The sequence below is a fragment of the Pagrus major genome, chromosome 10 (genome assembly GCF_040436345.1).
Source record: "Pagrus major chromosome 10, Pma_NU_1.0".
NCBI lineage: Eukaryota > Metazoa > Chordata > Actinopteri > Spariformes > Sparidae > Pagrus > Pagrus major.
The window spans coordinates 2,036,687-2,054,642 of NC_133224.1; the positions used below are offsets into that span (position 1 = coordinate 2,036,687).

Below are 17,956 nucleotides of genomic sequence, written 5' to 3' on the forward strand. Positions count from 1 at the left end.
AAGGCCTTGTGGTGAAAAGAAACAGCACTTCTGCTATATGAACTTATTTTGGATTCAGGAGAGACGACGTTGTAACGTGGGCTGGTGAAGGGGAAGGTGATGGTCCACTTTAGTGCAGTTGCTCCGGTTACTCAAGAGACGGCAGGCAACATGTGGGGGTTTCCGCACGGCACTTTTATTCATAACACTGGCCGCACCATGCCAGGTCTCTACGGCACTAATGTTACAGGCATACATGCAAATGAACACAGGCCGAGGTTCTTCTACCAACACTTCACAAAATAAAGACAAAATAAAAAGGGAAGTCTTCGCTCTGTTAGCGGTATCCTTTCTCATAAGGGGTGGAAGTACACCTGCTCTTCTTCATCGTACAGGTTACATTACCCACTAAACAAAAGGAGGCACCACCTAGTGACGCAACATTGAATAGCTGACTGTTACAACGTGTTACAATGACAGGTACTGTGTGAGCACATCAGCACATCTTCAGCACATCTGGGAATGTGGTAACATGTCAACGTTCACGTCTGAAACCTAACAAAGTTAACATGCTGGTTTTCTTGGCCAAGAACTTGTGTTAAGGGAATAACTAAGGTTGTAACTTGCCCTAACGGGTAGATTTTTCCTGATTTCATTTTCTCTTGATTTAGTGGGCTGGTCCTTCTCTATTTCAGTTTTGTCCCTCATACTATAGCTCTCTGCACCTTGTTAGGCAGAGTCAAGGGCCTTGATGATTGTGATGAGAGACATTACAGTTAATTTAAAGTGCCATGTTTAATTCATATTTATTTAATTATTTAAGTTGTTTCCCCCTGGATTTTTTATTTATTTCAACTCTGCATGGTAAGAGATGTTTTGGTTGAGTTTACAAGGAAATAGTTCAAAGGGAGCAGGGGAAATTAAGCTTTAATTTCATATAGTTATAATGTCTTATTTAAATTAATGTTCTGCTTAATTGGTTGGGTATTCATGTGCAGTTTGTTCAATAAAAGCATGTTCAAAATAATTTATTTCATTCTTTATTCAGTGGGCATTGGCTATTCAATGTTTGGGGTCTATGTTAGCAGTGTACCTATTAATGCAGAAACACTATTATTAACTGTATAGTTAATAATATGCAAACTTCAATATTTGTTTATTTATCGCAAGTTATATCGTCATCGCAATATTGAACAGTGTTATCGCACATCGCAGATTTTCCTCATATCGTGAAGGCCTATTATGCTTCAAATGCATATTTCTTCAACTGTTCCAGATAAAAGAGCTGCACATTTTACTACTGATCATTCTGATACATATGAAAAGCCAATTAGTCAATTTTCCAACTGCACAATGATCCTGGTATGTTTCGCTACAAAACTTCCCAAACACGTTTTCTTACCTATCTTTAGTTCGATGAAAGCTTCTTTCCATAATGAAGGAAGGAAGCATTTGTATTTTCCCGCATCAGAGGTTTTCACTCTGAAGAGTTTCATGGAGACGTTTCCGTTAATCAGCTGATCCACAAACAGAGCTGTGCGGTAATTATACAATGGATTTTGACTCTGATACACCAGTCGTCCATCTTGGTGAACATGGATGTACTCAGGGTCCAACCCAGGTTTGGTCCACTCCACTGTCCTGGAACTGGCACTGATGGGAGGATCAAGGCGACAGGATAGAATGACATCATCTCCAGCGTGGGCTATGATTGGTTGAGCTGAACAAATCAGGTTTGACTGCCCTGTAAGGAAAGGAAACAAAAGTGGCTGCTAAAGGAAAAAATCCTGTGAGCATTTGTGTGTTTTCGCTTTTTGTCTAGATTCAACTTGCAATTATGAAGAATACGTACATAAAAACACAATCACAAACAGCAGAGATACAGTTTCTAATAGATTATGAGTCTGTTTTCTTTCCAGATTTGCTCTTTGGATTTTTCAGAAAACAGAACATCTGATGAAATGATTGCTGCAGACTGTAAGCCAGCTGGCGTGCTCTGTGAACAGGTGAATTTTGTTGAGTTTAGCATGTTCTTGTAGACAGTTATAAAAATGTATAGTCTGAAGTTTTCTTTTTTTTTTTTTTTAGATTGTCTTGGATTAATCCATTAGTGCTGAGCTGGGTTCAGGTTTAGGTGAAGAGACACAAATTAATACAAAAAAAATTCAGGAAAAATGTTTTGCCATTTGGTCCAGGGACTTGTGGGATATATATTAGATTTCTAAGCATTTTTTAATCCTGTGAGTCAGTTTACCTGTGGTTAGTGGGAGACTGTAGAGTAAAAATAGCCAGAATCCAAACCAGTTGAAGAGATGCATTTTCTTCTGTGCACAGAAAAGAGGAATTCAAGGTGACTAAAGGTATGTTTTCAAAAAACATATAAAATACTAACCTGACAGATATTCCAGAATTAAACCAGGATCAGTTCAGTGTATACGAGTAGTCTGAACATCAATGTATCTTAACTTACATCACTTTAAAGTAGAATCCAGATGACATTAAAGGAAGTATTTAGCAACAGTTGTTTCCACTTAAATCAATTACTGAAATAGATGATATTGTATATTCTGATGATATATGTTCTATTTTTCTTGATTCAGATATTGTAGATTTACATAGACACAACAGTTGCCCCTGAGAAAAGCTCTCTTTGTTTTCACTCGGTCATATAATGAGCGTTACATTATACAGTTATATTGGGTAAAAGCAGTGAAACCAAAATCTTAACAAAAGTAGCAGGTATAATTACAACTATTTAATCATCATCAGAATGTAAAACAGTGTTATTGAAAAGTAATTCTGAGCCGGCTTACCGTGAAAGAAGTTGTTCGGTTTGTCCAGGTTCAGATTAGACCTTGGACTTGGACGTTTGCCACTTTATGATTTTATAACTACATAGACCATAAACTGTGACAACGGTTGGTTACTGGTTTTATATTAACAGAGACAATTAATTTTATCGACTGGATTAACCAACTGCTGTGATGAGAAAGTTTTATTTAATTTCTACTCAAGTGGGGCTGTTCTTTACTAGAGCATCTTTAAAAATCTTTACGTCAATTTGTTCTACAAATTTTAGCTTTTCAAAACAACAAATGACACATACAGCAAGTTAAATGCATACGTAAGCCTTTTTTTTAACTTGAGTACAAGGTTAATGTTGGAAAAATCACTTCAAGAGAACAAGACAAGCAGCATTGAAGCATTTTTCTTTTTTCACTTTTTCTTTTTTACTTTACAGATCACACTGAACATATTTAAATGTATTAATATTTTCTCATGTTATAACCTGCCAACACAGTATTTCTGCACAGAACTGAGAGCAGTAGACACTTGAAACACTGAAGCATTGTGCTGTTTCTTACTTTTGTCTCTACTAAATAATGTCATTTTTCACTATTTAACAATATTCTGGGTGTTTTTTTGCTTAATTGCCAGTAGAAAAGTATGATGTAAAGTAAACATGACATGCTGCTGTTGTTTCCCAAAATGTTTTGCTCAGATCATTATGTAAATATATTTCTCATAGTGAAATTGTGACACAAATTTGATCAAACAATAGAACATTTATTTAAACAGTTCTTGTATGTACACTACAGCAAACACTGGCTTTAACTATTCAAATGCACAAGCATACACACACAAACAAGTTAAATTTAACCAATGACAACATGAGATAAAAAGCAAGCGAGCATATCTATCAAAACAGACAACAACATGGTAATTAAAAAGAAAACAAAATGAAATTTAAAATGAGTAAAACACCACAGATACAAACTTAATGTCACTGAATTAACAAGTATAACTACAGACATTCCACTGCTTTTCCCTTTTTAACTTCCATTGAATTTTTCCATTGAGTAAAACACTGATTTTATTGGCTAAATTAAAAATACCTTGCATACGTTACGTTGATATGAAAGTATTGACGATCTTGACATTAGTTCATATTTTCTTTGATAATGCTCAATGAATGCAAAAAGTATGCCCCACGTGGGTAGTAATTTGCGAGAGAACAGGAACAATGCATTACTCAATCATCATCATATTACAATATATTCATAAAGAAAATGGAGACATGGCATTGTTTATCAAATGGCTGCTGCTGTTTTTTCTGAACTGGGTGCCTCAGTCCTGGATTGTTTGTTATCTATCAGCAGGAGAAAACACTTTACATTTTTCAATCACCTGCTGGAGTGTTGGAGAACGATGCAATCAAATCAATGTGAGAATTTTGTAACCATCACATATACATATTATTACAGTATAGGTCTTATACATTACCACTGAATGAGCTGGGCTGATCAGTGTGCTCAACTGGTTTTCGTATTGAAGAAACACAAGCTAATACAACATATCAACTTTTAAATATATATGTCGTTGTCCAGAAACAGTTTCTTATTTACACGTCCAGCAGTTGAGCAGCAACATTCATTTAATGCCGTGATGAATACAAGTTCAGAATTCACTTTCTTCTCGTCTGTTAGTTCATCTGAACGTATCTGGCTCTTTAGCCGTTAAATGCTCGACTATGTTCACTAGCTCGGCCCCAACTGTCCCTGTCTGTTATTTGGTGCTGAGCAGATTGAGTAAATTAATGTGATGTTAAAGGACTTGCTTCATTGTCTTATTCCTTCCTTCTTCTCTCTGACAGAAGTTTCCTCTGAATCTCCTCCATCTGTTTCTTAATTTGCTGCATGTCGCTCTCTACTTGCTTCTTCTTTTCACTTATTCTCTTGACCTCATCCATGGTACTCTTCAATAGTTCATCTGTGTTCATTTGCAGTTGTTGATGATCTTTCTTTCTCTCCTCCAGGTTCCAGTTGGCCTCTTGTCTTATTTCTTTGAGTTTTAAGTATCCCTGTGCTCTGTTTACTGTTTTATCTCCCTCCTTCTCTGTTACTTCTTTTTCCACTGTTTTAAACTTCTTTTCATTCTCCTCTATCAGCTTCTCTGCCTTCTGCTGTTGGACCATGATTTGCTCTCTCTGCCTCACTAGTTTGTCACTCACTTCCTTCAGTGTCTCAATAATCTTTGTCATTTCTTTCTGTTCCTCATCTTTGTTTTGTAACTCCTCATTGAGTTTTGGCATTATCTTATCCAAGTCCTCCATTTTCTTGCGCTCTGTCATGAGCTGCTCTCTGCTTCCTTCTTCTTTTTTCTCTTTATTTTTATTCTCTGTGTAGAAACAGAAGCAGTGTTACACAGCACATTTTAGGAAAAAAACAGTTGTGAAACTGCATGAGACACAGAGACCAAACTAAAATTGTTGAAAGTATAACCAAATAATATCTTTACTGTGCTTCTGGATCATTTCATTTCAAAATACAGCTCACACCATTTCAAACAGGAAGCTCTTCTCTGACAGCTTATCGGATGGCAAAATAAAGGTTGACTTGGAGTGCTTTTTGTTCCTTTGTTCCTTTACATAATAAACTTTAACACTTTGATAATGCAGTTTGAATTTTTTCAGCAATAACTTACAGTAATACTGAGTTGAGATGATTTGCCACATATCATAACCATAAACTTAAGAGAAACATTATCATTAGAAATGTCAAATACATTTTTGGCTTACTGGTTTTGCTGCGACTCCATTTCAAGACCAAAAGGACGTAACCATTAATTTTGAGACATTATGAATGCTAACTTTTACACTGTGTTGTGACGATCATCTCTTCCACTTATCATAACCATGAGTGTAATAGACAGAAAATCATCACTAAAAAAGTGAAATGAGTGTTTTCTCTCACCGATTTTGCTTTGTCTCCATTTCCAGACCAAAATGACAACTGCGGGAATAAACATGACACCAAGCAGCACACTAATGGCAATATAAGGAGAACAACTTGAAGGGGCCATGAAGAAATCATCTGAAATGAGGGAGAAACACTTCTATAAAACTTAATGTTTGTGTGCCACCCACCAACCAGCAGGTTGGTTTGAAACTGAAACTTTTTTTCAAAATCTTTTCAACCTGGAACATGGATGTGTGTCATATCCATTAACTCATCAGAATGTCCAGCAACACAAAGCAGTCAGACAAGCAGTCAGATAGCAAACAAACCCCAGGCTCGCAAAAACATTGGAATAGTTCAACAGCTTATGGTTTCTTTGAGGTTTGTAAAGCAACTTTAACTTCAACACTATATTTATTGTGTATTGAGGGAATATTATGGATATTTCAGGTGCACTTACATTTGGTTTAACCTCCAAACACTAGTTTAGAAAAAAAGCTGTTTGCTTGTTTACAACCTGTCTGATTGTCCGACCTGTCATGGTTCTTGGCTGGTGTGACTTCTTTGATCAGATCTCTCCCTATTCTATGTTATTATAACATTAATTTTAATAATATACTATAATATGTCATTTTGACTGATAGAAATAAAAGTTAAAACAACACAGAAGTTAATCAATTGGAATTATCCTTTTATATGTTATAATATTTGTGTTAATAATGCCTCAAATGCATATTTTTTCAATTGTTCCAGATAAAAGAGCTGCACATTTTACTACTGATCATTCTGATACATATGAAAAGCCAGTTAGTCAATTTTCCAACTGCTCAATGATCCTGGTATGTTTCACTACAAAACTTCCCAAACACGTTTTCTTACCTATCTTTAGTTCGATGAAAGCTTCTTTCCATAATGAAGGAAGGAAGCATTTGTATTTTCCTGCATCAGAGGTTTTCACTCTGAAGAGTTTCATGGAGACGTTTCCGTTAATCAGCTGATCCACAAACAGAGCTGTGCGGTAATTATACAATGGATTTTGACTCTGATACACCAGTCGTCCATCTTGGTGAACATGGATGTACTCAGGGTCCAACCCAGGTTTGGTCCACTCCACTGTCCTGGAACTGGCACTGATGGGAGGATCAAGGCGACAGGATAGAATGACATCATCTCCAGCGTGGGCTATGATTGGTTGAGTTGAACAAATCAGGTTTGACTGCCCTGTAAGGAAAGGAAACAAAAGTGGCTGATGAAGGAAAAAAACCTGTGAGCATTTGTGTGTTTTCGCTTTTTGTCTAGATGAAACTTGCAATTATGAAGAATATGTACATAAAAACACAATCACAAACAGCAGAGATACAGTTTCTAACAGTGGTGGGCTGTCAGGGCCAGCAAGGCCTTCTCTGCTGGCCTAAACTCTATCAGAATCACTGACTTTTGTTTTAATTATTTTTTTTTTTCGATGAATATGTATTAAATTATTTCCAATAGTCTATTCTCTTCATTTCATAGCTTTTCTCCCAGTTGCGCTGCTTCCACTAGTGTATGTTTATGTTAAAGCTTTTATCCAATCATATTTCAGCCATCATGTGTTTCCAGGGTCAAAGAAATCTGACTTGACGCCTTCAGAATTGATAGTGCTGGCGCCTGTAGCTTAAAGTAAGTGGCAATGAAACTGTTGCTTTAACCAATCAGATTTCGAGTTGGCAACACCAAGGCTATCTAGCAGGCGTCCCATGACGTCGGCATTTTCACGTCCTTTGATTGGATGGTGAGAGAGGTACTAGTCAGAGCCAGAAAAGCATCTATAGCCACCGGCACAAACTAAAATATATTTGTGTAGATTTAATAGCTGTTTTCACAACCCACAATGGCTGACAGAGGAGAAGAAATTGATTTGGTTGCAGATATGCTCACAAAACCCTTTTCAAGAAAAGTTTGACATTGTGAAGAACGGTCGCCAACCCTGAAACTAGCAAGCCTGTCCCTGCTGGGAAAAGGGTTTGTCCGCCACTTTCACAGCAGGTGGAGATGATATTGTCGCAGATTTTTGGTCAGTGCCCTTTTCAAGACGAGCATTTAATGAAAAGATTTCGTCTTTAACCCTCTAGGCGCCAGAGTTTATTTAGGAAAATATTCCATTTGGATTGTAAGATTTCAAAAGGCTGTAGCTTGGAAGTGGTGAGAGATAAATCCATAGTGTAAATGAGAAAAATATTCATAATGACCTAAAGTTTGTGATGGGAGTAAATTTAATCATCTAATTTGCATATTGTGACGTCACCAGGTGACTGAAAGTAACTTTCAGTAAAACTGATTTTTGAACATATTTACACAGAAAAAAAATATCTATATTGTCATCTCATCCTCAAAATAAAGGAACAGGAGTTTGATTGGAGTAAATTTACTAATCTAATTTGTATGTCACCAGGTAAAATTCAGTAAAACGGAATTCTGAACATATTTACACAGTAGATTTTTTTTTTTCATCCTCTCATCCTCAGAGTAAATGAACAGGAGTTTGATTGGAGTAAATTTCCTAATCTAACTTGTAAAAAGAAAAGAAAACTCTCTCCGTGATCAGCGCGTGTTGCTTGTGTGACAGTGTCTGCAGCTGCAGCATCGTCAGTCACTCGTCTCTGACGAGCGATCGTCATCAGAGGGCAAATCGTCCCCTTCTGAATCGCGATCAGCAAAGATCTGTGCAAGCACCTCATCCGCACTGTCTTTTGGGCAGTTTGTTTTTTATTACAAAAATCGCTGTCTGTCTCTCGATCTGTCCAGCACACTTCCGCCACCGCTCCGCGGCTCTCTCCTCTCCCACTCTGCCCGCTTAGCCGCTGCCGCTCCGACAGCTGGTGTCGGGTTTCAAACTTCCTTTTTCTCAGGTATTTTGCATATAAACACACCCCCAAATGACGTCAGGATTGAAGCTGAATCTATTGGCTATCGAGTGGTAGCAAGCAGTAACAGCACAAGGCAGTAGGTTTAAAGATATGGGCTGTTTTAATGAGCAATGTTGCCTGTCGCAATAATGCGACTTTGGCGCCTAGAGGGTTAAGTGACGTCATTGGTGAGTGGAAGTGATGTTTTATTGCTGGTTTTGCTACAGTGGTGCATCTCGTTGAACTGGGTGCATTTTGTTTCAACGCACTTGTTAAATGATTGTTCATAAAGTGACTGTCTACCTGACGTCCGATAGTGTGTGCGTGTGTGTTTCTTTGTGCGTGTGTGTGGCTGTGTGCATAACTAGAACAACGCCGTTTTGAAGATGGAGCAGTAAAATTATATTTTGCCTAAAGCTTAAAAATGGCCAGGGACGCCACGTATTTTTCCTTAGTGATTTCTTTTTTGGGGGGAGGGGTACAGAAGGCCCAGTTCTGATAGGCAAGGTTTGCCACTGGTTTCTAATAGATTATGACTTTGTTTTCTTTCCAGATTTGCTCTTTGGATTTTTCAGAAAATAGAACATCTAATGAAATGATTGCTGCAGACTGTAAGCCAGCTGGCGTGCTCTGTGAACAGGTGAATTTTGTTGAGTTTAGCATGTTCTTGTAGACAGTTATAAAAATGTATAGTCTGAAGTTTTCTTTTTTTTTTTTTTTAGATTGTCTTGGATTAATCCATTAGTGCTGAGTTGGGTTCAGGTTAAGGTGAAGAGACATAAATTAACACAAAAAAAATTTCAGGAAAAGTGTTTTGCCATTTGGTCCAGGGACTTGTGGGATATATATTAGATTTCTAAGCATTTTTGAATCCTGTGAGTCAGTTTACCTGTGGTTACTGGGAGACTGTAGAGTAAAAATAGCCAGAATCCAAACCAGTTGAAGAGATGCATTTTCTTCTGTGCACAGAAAAGAGGAATTCAAGGTGACTAAAGGTATGTTTTCAAAAAACATATAAAATATTAACCTGACAGATATTCCAGGATTAAACCAGGATCAGTTCAGTGTATACGAGTAGTCTGAACATCAATGTATCTTAACTTAAATCACTTTAAAGTAGAATCCAGATGACATTAAAGGAAGTATTTAGCAACAGTTGTTTCCTGTTAAATCAATTACTGAAATAGATGATATTGTATATTCTGATGATATATGTTCTATTTTTCTTTAATCAGATATTGTAGATTTACATAGACACAACAGTTGCCCCTGAGAAAAGCTCTCTTTGTTTTCACTCGGTCATATAATGAGCGTTACACACAGTATGATATTGGGTAAAAGCAGTGAAACCAAAATCTTTACACAAGTAGCAGGTATAATTACAACTATTTAATCATCATCAGAATGTAAAACAGTGTTATTGAAAAGTAATTCTGAGCCGGCTTACCGTGAAAGAAGTTGTTCGGTTTGTCCAGGTTCAGATTAGACCTTGGACTTGGACGTTTGCCACTTTATGATTTTATAACTACATAGACCATAAACTGTGACAACGGTTGGTTACTGGTTTTATATTAACAGAGACAATTAATTTTATCGACTGGATTAACCAACTGCTTTGATGAGGAAGTTTTATTTAATTTCTGCTCAAGTGGGGCCGTTCTTTACAAGAGCATCTTTAAAAATCTTTACGTCAATTTGTTTTACAATTTTAGCTTTTCAAAACCACAAATGACACATACAGCAAGTTAAATGTACAAGTAAGCTTATTTTTTAACTTGAGTACAGAGTGAATGTTGGAAAAAGCCCTTTAAGAGAACAAGACAAGCAGCATTAAAGCATTTTTCTTTTTTCACTTTTTCTTTTTTACTTTACAGATCACACTGAACATATTTAAATGTATTAATATTTTCTCATGTTATAACCTGCCAACACAGTATTTCTGCACAGAACTGAGAGAAGTAAACACTTGAAACACTGAAGCATTGTGCTGTTTCTTACTTTTGTCTCTACTAAATAATGTCATTTTTCACTATTTAACAATCTTCTGTTTTTTTTTTTTTGCTTATTTGCCAGTAGAAAAGTATGATGTAAAGTAAACACGACATGCTGCTGTTGCAAAATGTTTTGCTCAGATCATTATATAAATATATTTCTCACAGTGAAATTGTGACACAAATTTGATCAAACAATAGAACATTTATTTAAACAGTTCTTGTATGTACACTACAGCATACACTGGCCTTAACTATTCAAATGCACAAGCATACACACACACACGTTAAATTTAACCAATGACAACATGAGATAAAAAGCAAGTGAGCATATCTATCAAAACAGACAACAACATGGTAATTAAAAAGAAAACAAAATGAAATTTAAAATGAGTAAAACACCACAGATACAAACTTAATGTCACTGAATTAACGAGTATAACTACAGACATTCCACTGCTTTTCACTTTTTAACTTTCATTGTGTTTTTCCATTGAGTAAAACACTGATTTTATTGGCTAAATTAAAAATATCTTGCATACGTTACGTTGATATGAAAGTATTGACAATATTCACGTTATTCCATATTTTCTTTGATAATGCTCAATGAATGCAAAAAATATGGCCCACTTGGGTAGTAATTTGCAAGAGAACAGGAACAATGCATTACTCAATCATCATCATATTACAATATAATCATAAAGGAAATGGAGACATGGCATTGTTTATCAAATGGCCGCTGTTTTTTTCTGAACTGGGTGCCTCAGTCCTGGATTGTCTGTTATCTATCAGCAGGAGAAAACACTTTACATTTGTCAATCACCTGCTGGAGTGTTGGAGAACAATGCAATCAAATCAATGTGAGAACTTTGTAGCCATCACATATACATATTATTAGAGTATAGGTCTTATACATTACCACTGAATGAGCTCGTCTGATCAGTGTGCTCAACTCATTTTTGTATTGAAGAAACACAAGCTAATACAACATATCAACTTTTAAATACATATGTCGTCGTCCAGAAAAAGTTTCTTATTTACACGTCCAGCAGTTGAGCAGCATTAACATTCATTTAGCACCGTGTTTCTGGACACCTGATGAATGTAATTTCAGGATTCACTCTCTTCTAGTTGTGTGTCTTGGTTTCTGTTAGTTCATCTGAACGTATCTGGCTCTTTAGCCGTTAAATGCTCGGCTATGTTCGCTAGCTAGGCCCCAACTGTGCCTGTCTGTTATTTGGTGCTGAGCAGATTGAGTAAATTAATGTGATGTTAAAGGGCTTGTTTTGTTGTCTTATTTCTTCTCTCTGACTGAAGTACCCTCTGAATCTCCTCCATCTGTTTCTTAATTTGCTGCATGTCGCTCTCTACTTGCTTCTTCTTTTCACTTATTCTCCTGACCTCATCAAAAATGCTCTTCGATAGTTCTTCTGTGTTCATTTGCAGTTGTTGGTGATCTTTCCTTCTCTCATCCAGGTCCCAGTTGGCCTCTTGTATGATTTCTTTGAGTTTTAAGTATCCCTGTGCTCTGTTTACTGTTTTATCTCCCTCCTTCTCTGTTACTTCTTTGTCCACTGTTTTAAACTTCTTTTCATTCTCCTCCATCAGCTTCTCTGCCTTCTGCTGTTGGACGATGATTTGCTCTTTCTGCCTGAATAGTTTGTCACTCACTTCCTTCAGTATCTCAATAATCTTTGTCATTTCTTTCTGTTCCTCATCTTTGTTTTGTAACTCCTCATTGAGTTTTGGCATTATCTTATCCAAATCCTCCATTTTCTTGCGCTCTGTCATGAGCTGCTCTCCGCTTCCTTCTTCTTTTTTCTCTTTGTTTTTATTCTCTGTGTAGAAACAGAAGCAGTGTTACACAGCACATTTTAGACAAAAACAGTTGTGAAACTGCATGAGACACAGAGACCAAACTAAAAGTGTTGAAAGTATAACCAAATAATATCTTTACTGTGCTTCTCGATCATTTCATTTCAAAATACAGCTCACACTATTTCAAACAGGAAGCTCTTCTCTGACACCTTATCGGATGGCAAAATAAAGGTTGACTTGGAGTGCTTTTTTGTTCCTTTGTTCCTTTACATAATACATTTTAACACTTTGATAATGCAGTTTGAATTTTTTCAGCAATAAGTTACAGTAATACTGAGTTGAGATGATTTGCCACATAGCATAACCATAAACTTAAGAGAAACATCATTATTAGAGATTTGAAATACATTTTGCTTACTGGTTTTGCTGCGTCTCCATTTCAAGGCCAAAAGGATGTAACCATTAATTTTGAGACATTATGAATGCTAACTTTTACACTGTGTTGTGACGATCATCTCTTCCACTTATCATAACCATGAGTGTAATAGACAGAAAATCATCACTAAAAAAGTGAAATGAGTGTTTTCTCTCACCAATTTTGCTTTGTCTCCATTTCCAGACCAAAATGACAACTGCGGGAATAAACATGAGACCAAGCAACACACTAATGGCAATATAAAGCGTACAACTTGATGGGGCCATGAAGACATCATCTGAAATGAGATGAGAGAGAAACACTTCTATAAAACTTCATGTTTGACAGAAAACATATGGTTTGTGTGCCACCCACCAACCAGCAGGGTGGTTTGAAGCTGAAACTTTTTTTCAAAATCTTTTCAACCTGGAACATGGATGTGTGTCATATCCATGAACTCATCAGAATGTCCAGGAACACAAAAGGAGTCAGACAAGCAGTCGGATAGTAAACAAACCCCAGGTCTGCCAAAATATTATAATAAGTCAACAGCTTATGGTTTCTTTGAGGTTTGTAAAGCATCTTTGACTTCAACACTATATTCATTGTGTATTGAGGGAATATTATGGACATATCAGGTGCACTTACATTTGGTTTAACCTCCAAACACTAGTTTAGAAAAAAAACTGTATGCTTGTTTACAACCTGTCTGATTGTCCGACCTGTCATGTTTCTTGCCTGTTGTGACTTGTTTGATCAGATCTCTTCAAGATCCCCTATTCTATGTTATTATATCATTAATTTTAATAATATACTATAACATGTCATTTTGACTGATAGAAATAATAGTCAAAACAAGACAGAAGGTAATCAATTGGAATTATCCTTTGATATGTTATAATATTTGTATTAATTATGCCTCAAATGCATATTTTTTCAATTGTTCCAGATAAAAGAGCTGCACATTTTACTACTGATCATTCTGATACATATGAAAAGCCAATTAGTCAATTTTCCAACTGCACAATGATCCTGGTATGTTTCACTACAAAACTTCCCACACACGTTTTCTCACCTATCTTTAGTTCGATGAAAGCTTCTTTCCATAATGAAGGAAGGAAGCATTTGTATTTTCCAGCATCAGAGGTTTTCACTCTGAAGAGTTTCATGGAGACGTTTCCGTTAATCAGCTGATCCACAAACAGAGCTGTGCGGTAATTATACAATGGATTTTGACTCTGATACACCAGTCGTCCATCTTGGTGAACATGGATGTACTCAGGGTCCAACCCAGGTTTGGTCCACTCCACTGTCCTGGAACTGGCACTGATGGGAGGATCAAGGCGACAGGATAGAATGACATCATCTCCAGCGTGGGCTATGATTGGTTGAGTTGAACAAATCAGGTTTGACTGCCCTGTAAGGAAAGGAAACAAAAGTGGCTGCTAAAGGATAAAACCTGTGAGCGTTTGTGTATTTTCGCTTTTTGTCTAGATGCAACTTGCAATTATGAAGAATACGTACATAAAAACACAATCACAAACAGCAGAGATACAGTTTCTAATAGATTATGAGTCTGTTTTCTTTCCAGATTTGTTCTTTGGATTTTTCAGAAAGCAGAACATCTGATGAAATGATTGCTGCAGACTGTAAGCCAGCTGGCGTACTCTGTGAACAGGTCAATTTTGTTGAGTTTAGCATGTTCTTGTAGACCGTTATAAAAATGTAAAGTCTGAAGTTTTCTTTTGTTGTTTTTTTAGATTGTCTTGGATTTATCCATTAGTGCTGAGCTGGGTTCAGGTTAAGGTGAAGAGACACAAATTAACGCAAAAAAAATCAGGAAAAATGTTTTGCCATTTGGTCCAGGGACTTGTGGGATATATATTAGATTTCTAAGCATTTTTTAATCCTGTGAGTCAGTTTACCTGTGGTTACTGGGAGACTGTAGAGTAAAAATAGCCAGAATCCAAACCAGTTGAAGAGACACATTTTCTTCTGTGCACAGAAAAGAGGAATTCAAGGTGACTAAAGGTATGTTTTCAAAAAACATATAAAATACTAACCTGACAGATATTCCAGGATGAAACCAGGATCGGTTCAGTTTATACAAGTAGTCTGAACATCAATGTATCTTAACTCAAATCACTTTAAAGTAGAATCCAGATGACATTAAAGGAAGTATTTAGCAACAGTAGTTTCCAGTTAAATCAATTACTGAAATAGATGATATTGTATATTCTGATAAAGTATGATATATGTTCTATTTTTCTTGATTCAGATATTGTAGATTTACGTAGACACAACAGTTGCCCCTGAGAAAAGCTCTCTTTGTTTTAACTTGGTCATATAATGAGCGTTACATACAGTATGATATTGGGTAAAAGCAGTGAAACCAAAATCTTTACACAAGTAGCAGGTATAATTATAACTATTTAATCATCATCAGAATGTATAACAGTGTTATTGAAAAGTAATTCTGAGCCGGCTTACCGTCAAAGAAGTTGTTCGGTTTTGTCCAGGTTCAGATTAGACCTTGGACTGTTTGCCACTTTATGATTTTATAACTACATAGAGCATAAACTGTGACAACGGTTGGTTACTGGTTTTATATTAACAGAGACAATTAATTTTATAGTCTGGATTAACCAACTGCTATGATGAGAATGTTTTATTTAATTTCTGCTCAAGTGGGGCTGTTCTTTACTAGAGCATCTTTAAAAATCTTTACGTCAATTTGTTCTACAATTTTAGCTTTTCAAAACAACAAATGACACATACAGCAAGTTAAATGCATACGTAAGCTTTTTTTTAAACTTGAGTACAGAGTGAATGTTGGAAAAAGCACTTCAAGAGAACAAGACAAGCAGCATTGAAGCATTTTTCTTTTTTCACTTTTCTTTTTTACTTTACAGATCACACTGAACATATTTAAATGTATTGATATTTTCTGATGTAATAACCTGCTAACACAGTATTTCTGCACAGAACTGAGAGAAGTAGACACTTGAAACACTGAAGCACTGTGCTCTTTCCTACTTTTGCCTCTCCTAAATAATGTCATTTTTCACTATTTAACAATCTTCTGTTTTTTTTTGCTTATTTGCCAGTAGAAAAGTATGATGTAAAGTAAACATGACATGCTGCTGTTGTTTCCCAAAATGTTTTGCTCAGATCATTATGTAAATATATTTCTCATAGTGAAATTGTGACACAAATTTGATCAAACAATAGAACATTTATTTAAACAGTTCTTGTATGTACACTACAGCAAACACTGGCTTTAACTATTCAAATGCACAAGCATACACACACACACACACAAGTTAAATTTAACCAATGACAACATGAGATAAAAAGCAAGTGAGCATATCTATCAACATGGTTATTAAAAAGAAAACAAAATGAAATTTAAAATGAGTAAAACACCACAGATACAAACTTAATGTCACTGAATTAACAAGTATAACTACAGACATTCCACTGCTTTTCACTTTTTAACTTTCATTGAATTTTTCCAGTGAGTAACTAAAACACTGATTTTATTGGCTAAATTAAAAATACATTGCATATGTTACGTTGATATGAAAGTATTGACAATCTTGACATTAGTTCATATTGTCTTTGATAATGCTCAATGAATGCAAAAAAAATGCCCCATGTGGGTAGTAATTTGCAAGAGAACAGGAACAATGCATAAGTTAATCATCATCATATTACAATATAATCATAAAGGAAATTGATACATGGCATTGTTTATCAAATGGCTGCTGCTGTTTTTTCTGAACTGGGTGCCTCAGTCCTGGATTGTCTGTTATCTATCAGCAGTAGAAAACACTTTACATTTTTCATTCACCTGCTGGAGTGTTGGAGAACGATGCAATCAAATCAATGTAAGAATTTTGTAACCATCACATATACATATAATTACAGTATAGGTCTTATACATTACCACTGATTGGGCTTGGCTGAACAGTGCGCTCAACTCATTTTTGAAGGGTTAGGGTTATTTGCTATTTGCTTATTTGTTATTTGCTTGTTATAATTGAAGAAACACAAGCTAATACAACATATCATCAACTTTTAAATATATATGTTGTCGTCCAGTTACACTTTTTTACACATCCAGCAGTTGAGCAGCATTAACATTCATTTAGCACCGTGTTTCTGGACACCTGATGAATGTAAGCTCAGAATTCACTCTCTTCTAGTTCTGTGTCTTGGTTTCTGTTAGTTCATCTGAACATATGTGGCTCTTTAGCCGTTAAATGCTCGGCTATGTTCGCTAGCTAGGCCCCAACTGTGCCTGTCTGTTATTTGGTGCTGAGCAGATTGAGTAAATTAATGTGATGTTAAAGGACTTGTTTTGTTGTCTTATTTCTTTCCTCTTCTCTCTGACTGAAGTTATCTCTGAATCTCCTCTCTCTGTCTCTCTGTCTCTTCCATCAGTTACTTAATTTGCTGCCTGTTGCTCTCTACTTGGTTCTTCATTTTACTTATTCTATTAACCTCATCTAAAATGCTCTTCGATAGTTCATCTGTGTTCAAATTTAGTTGTTGATGATATTTCTTTCTCTCCTCCAGATTCCAGTTGGCCTCTTGTATGATTTCTTTGAGTTTTAAGTATCCCTGTGCTCTGTTTACTGTTTTATCTCCCTCCTTCTCTGTTACTTCTTTGTCCACTGTTTTAAACTTCTTTTCATTCTCCTCCATCAGCTTCTCTGCCTTCTGCTGTTGGACGATGATTTGCTCTTTCTGCCTCACTAGTTTGTCATTCACTTCCTTCAGTATCTCAATAATCTTTGTCATTTCTTTTTGTTCTTCATCTATGAGCTGCTCTCTGCTTCCTTTTTCTTCATTTTTCTTCTTGTTGTGCATTTTTGTCTCTGTGTAGAAACAGAAGCAGTGTTACACAACACATTTTGGAAAAAAACAATTGTGAAACTGAGTGAGACACAGAGACTAAACTGAAATAAAGGGTTATAGACATTAGTTCATTCAAATGACACCAAATAATATCTTGACTGTGCTTCTGGATCATTTCATTTCAACATACAACTCACACCATTTCAAACAGGAAGCTCTTTTCTGACACAATATCAGATGGCAAAATAAAGGTTGACTTGGAGTGCT

General features: G+C 36.1%; 1 protein-coding gene across 1 annotated transcript; it reads right to left on the reverse strand.

The window, feature by feature from the left end:
• Window positions 1-1,313: 1,313 nt before the first annotated feature.
• LOC141004057 (uncharacterized) lies at window positions 1,314-17,632 on the reverse strand. Its single transcript, XM_073475553.1, has 6 exons — window positions 17,468-17,632; window positions 13,902-14,268; window positions 11,914-12,431; window positions 9,492-9,561; window positions 6,597-6,938; window positions 1,314-1,723 (listed from the first exon to the last, which is right to left on the reverse strand). The coding sequence occupies exons 1-6, from the start codon at window positions 17,630-17,632 to the stop codon at window positions 1,314-1,316; spliced, it is 1,872 nt and encodes a 623-aa protein (XP_073331654.1).
• Between the last annotated feature and the right edge of the window lie 324 nt (window positions 17,633-17,956).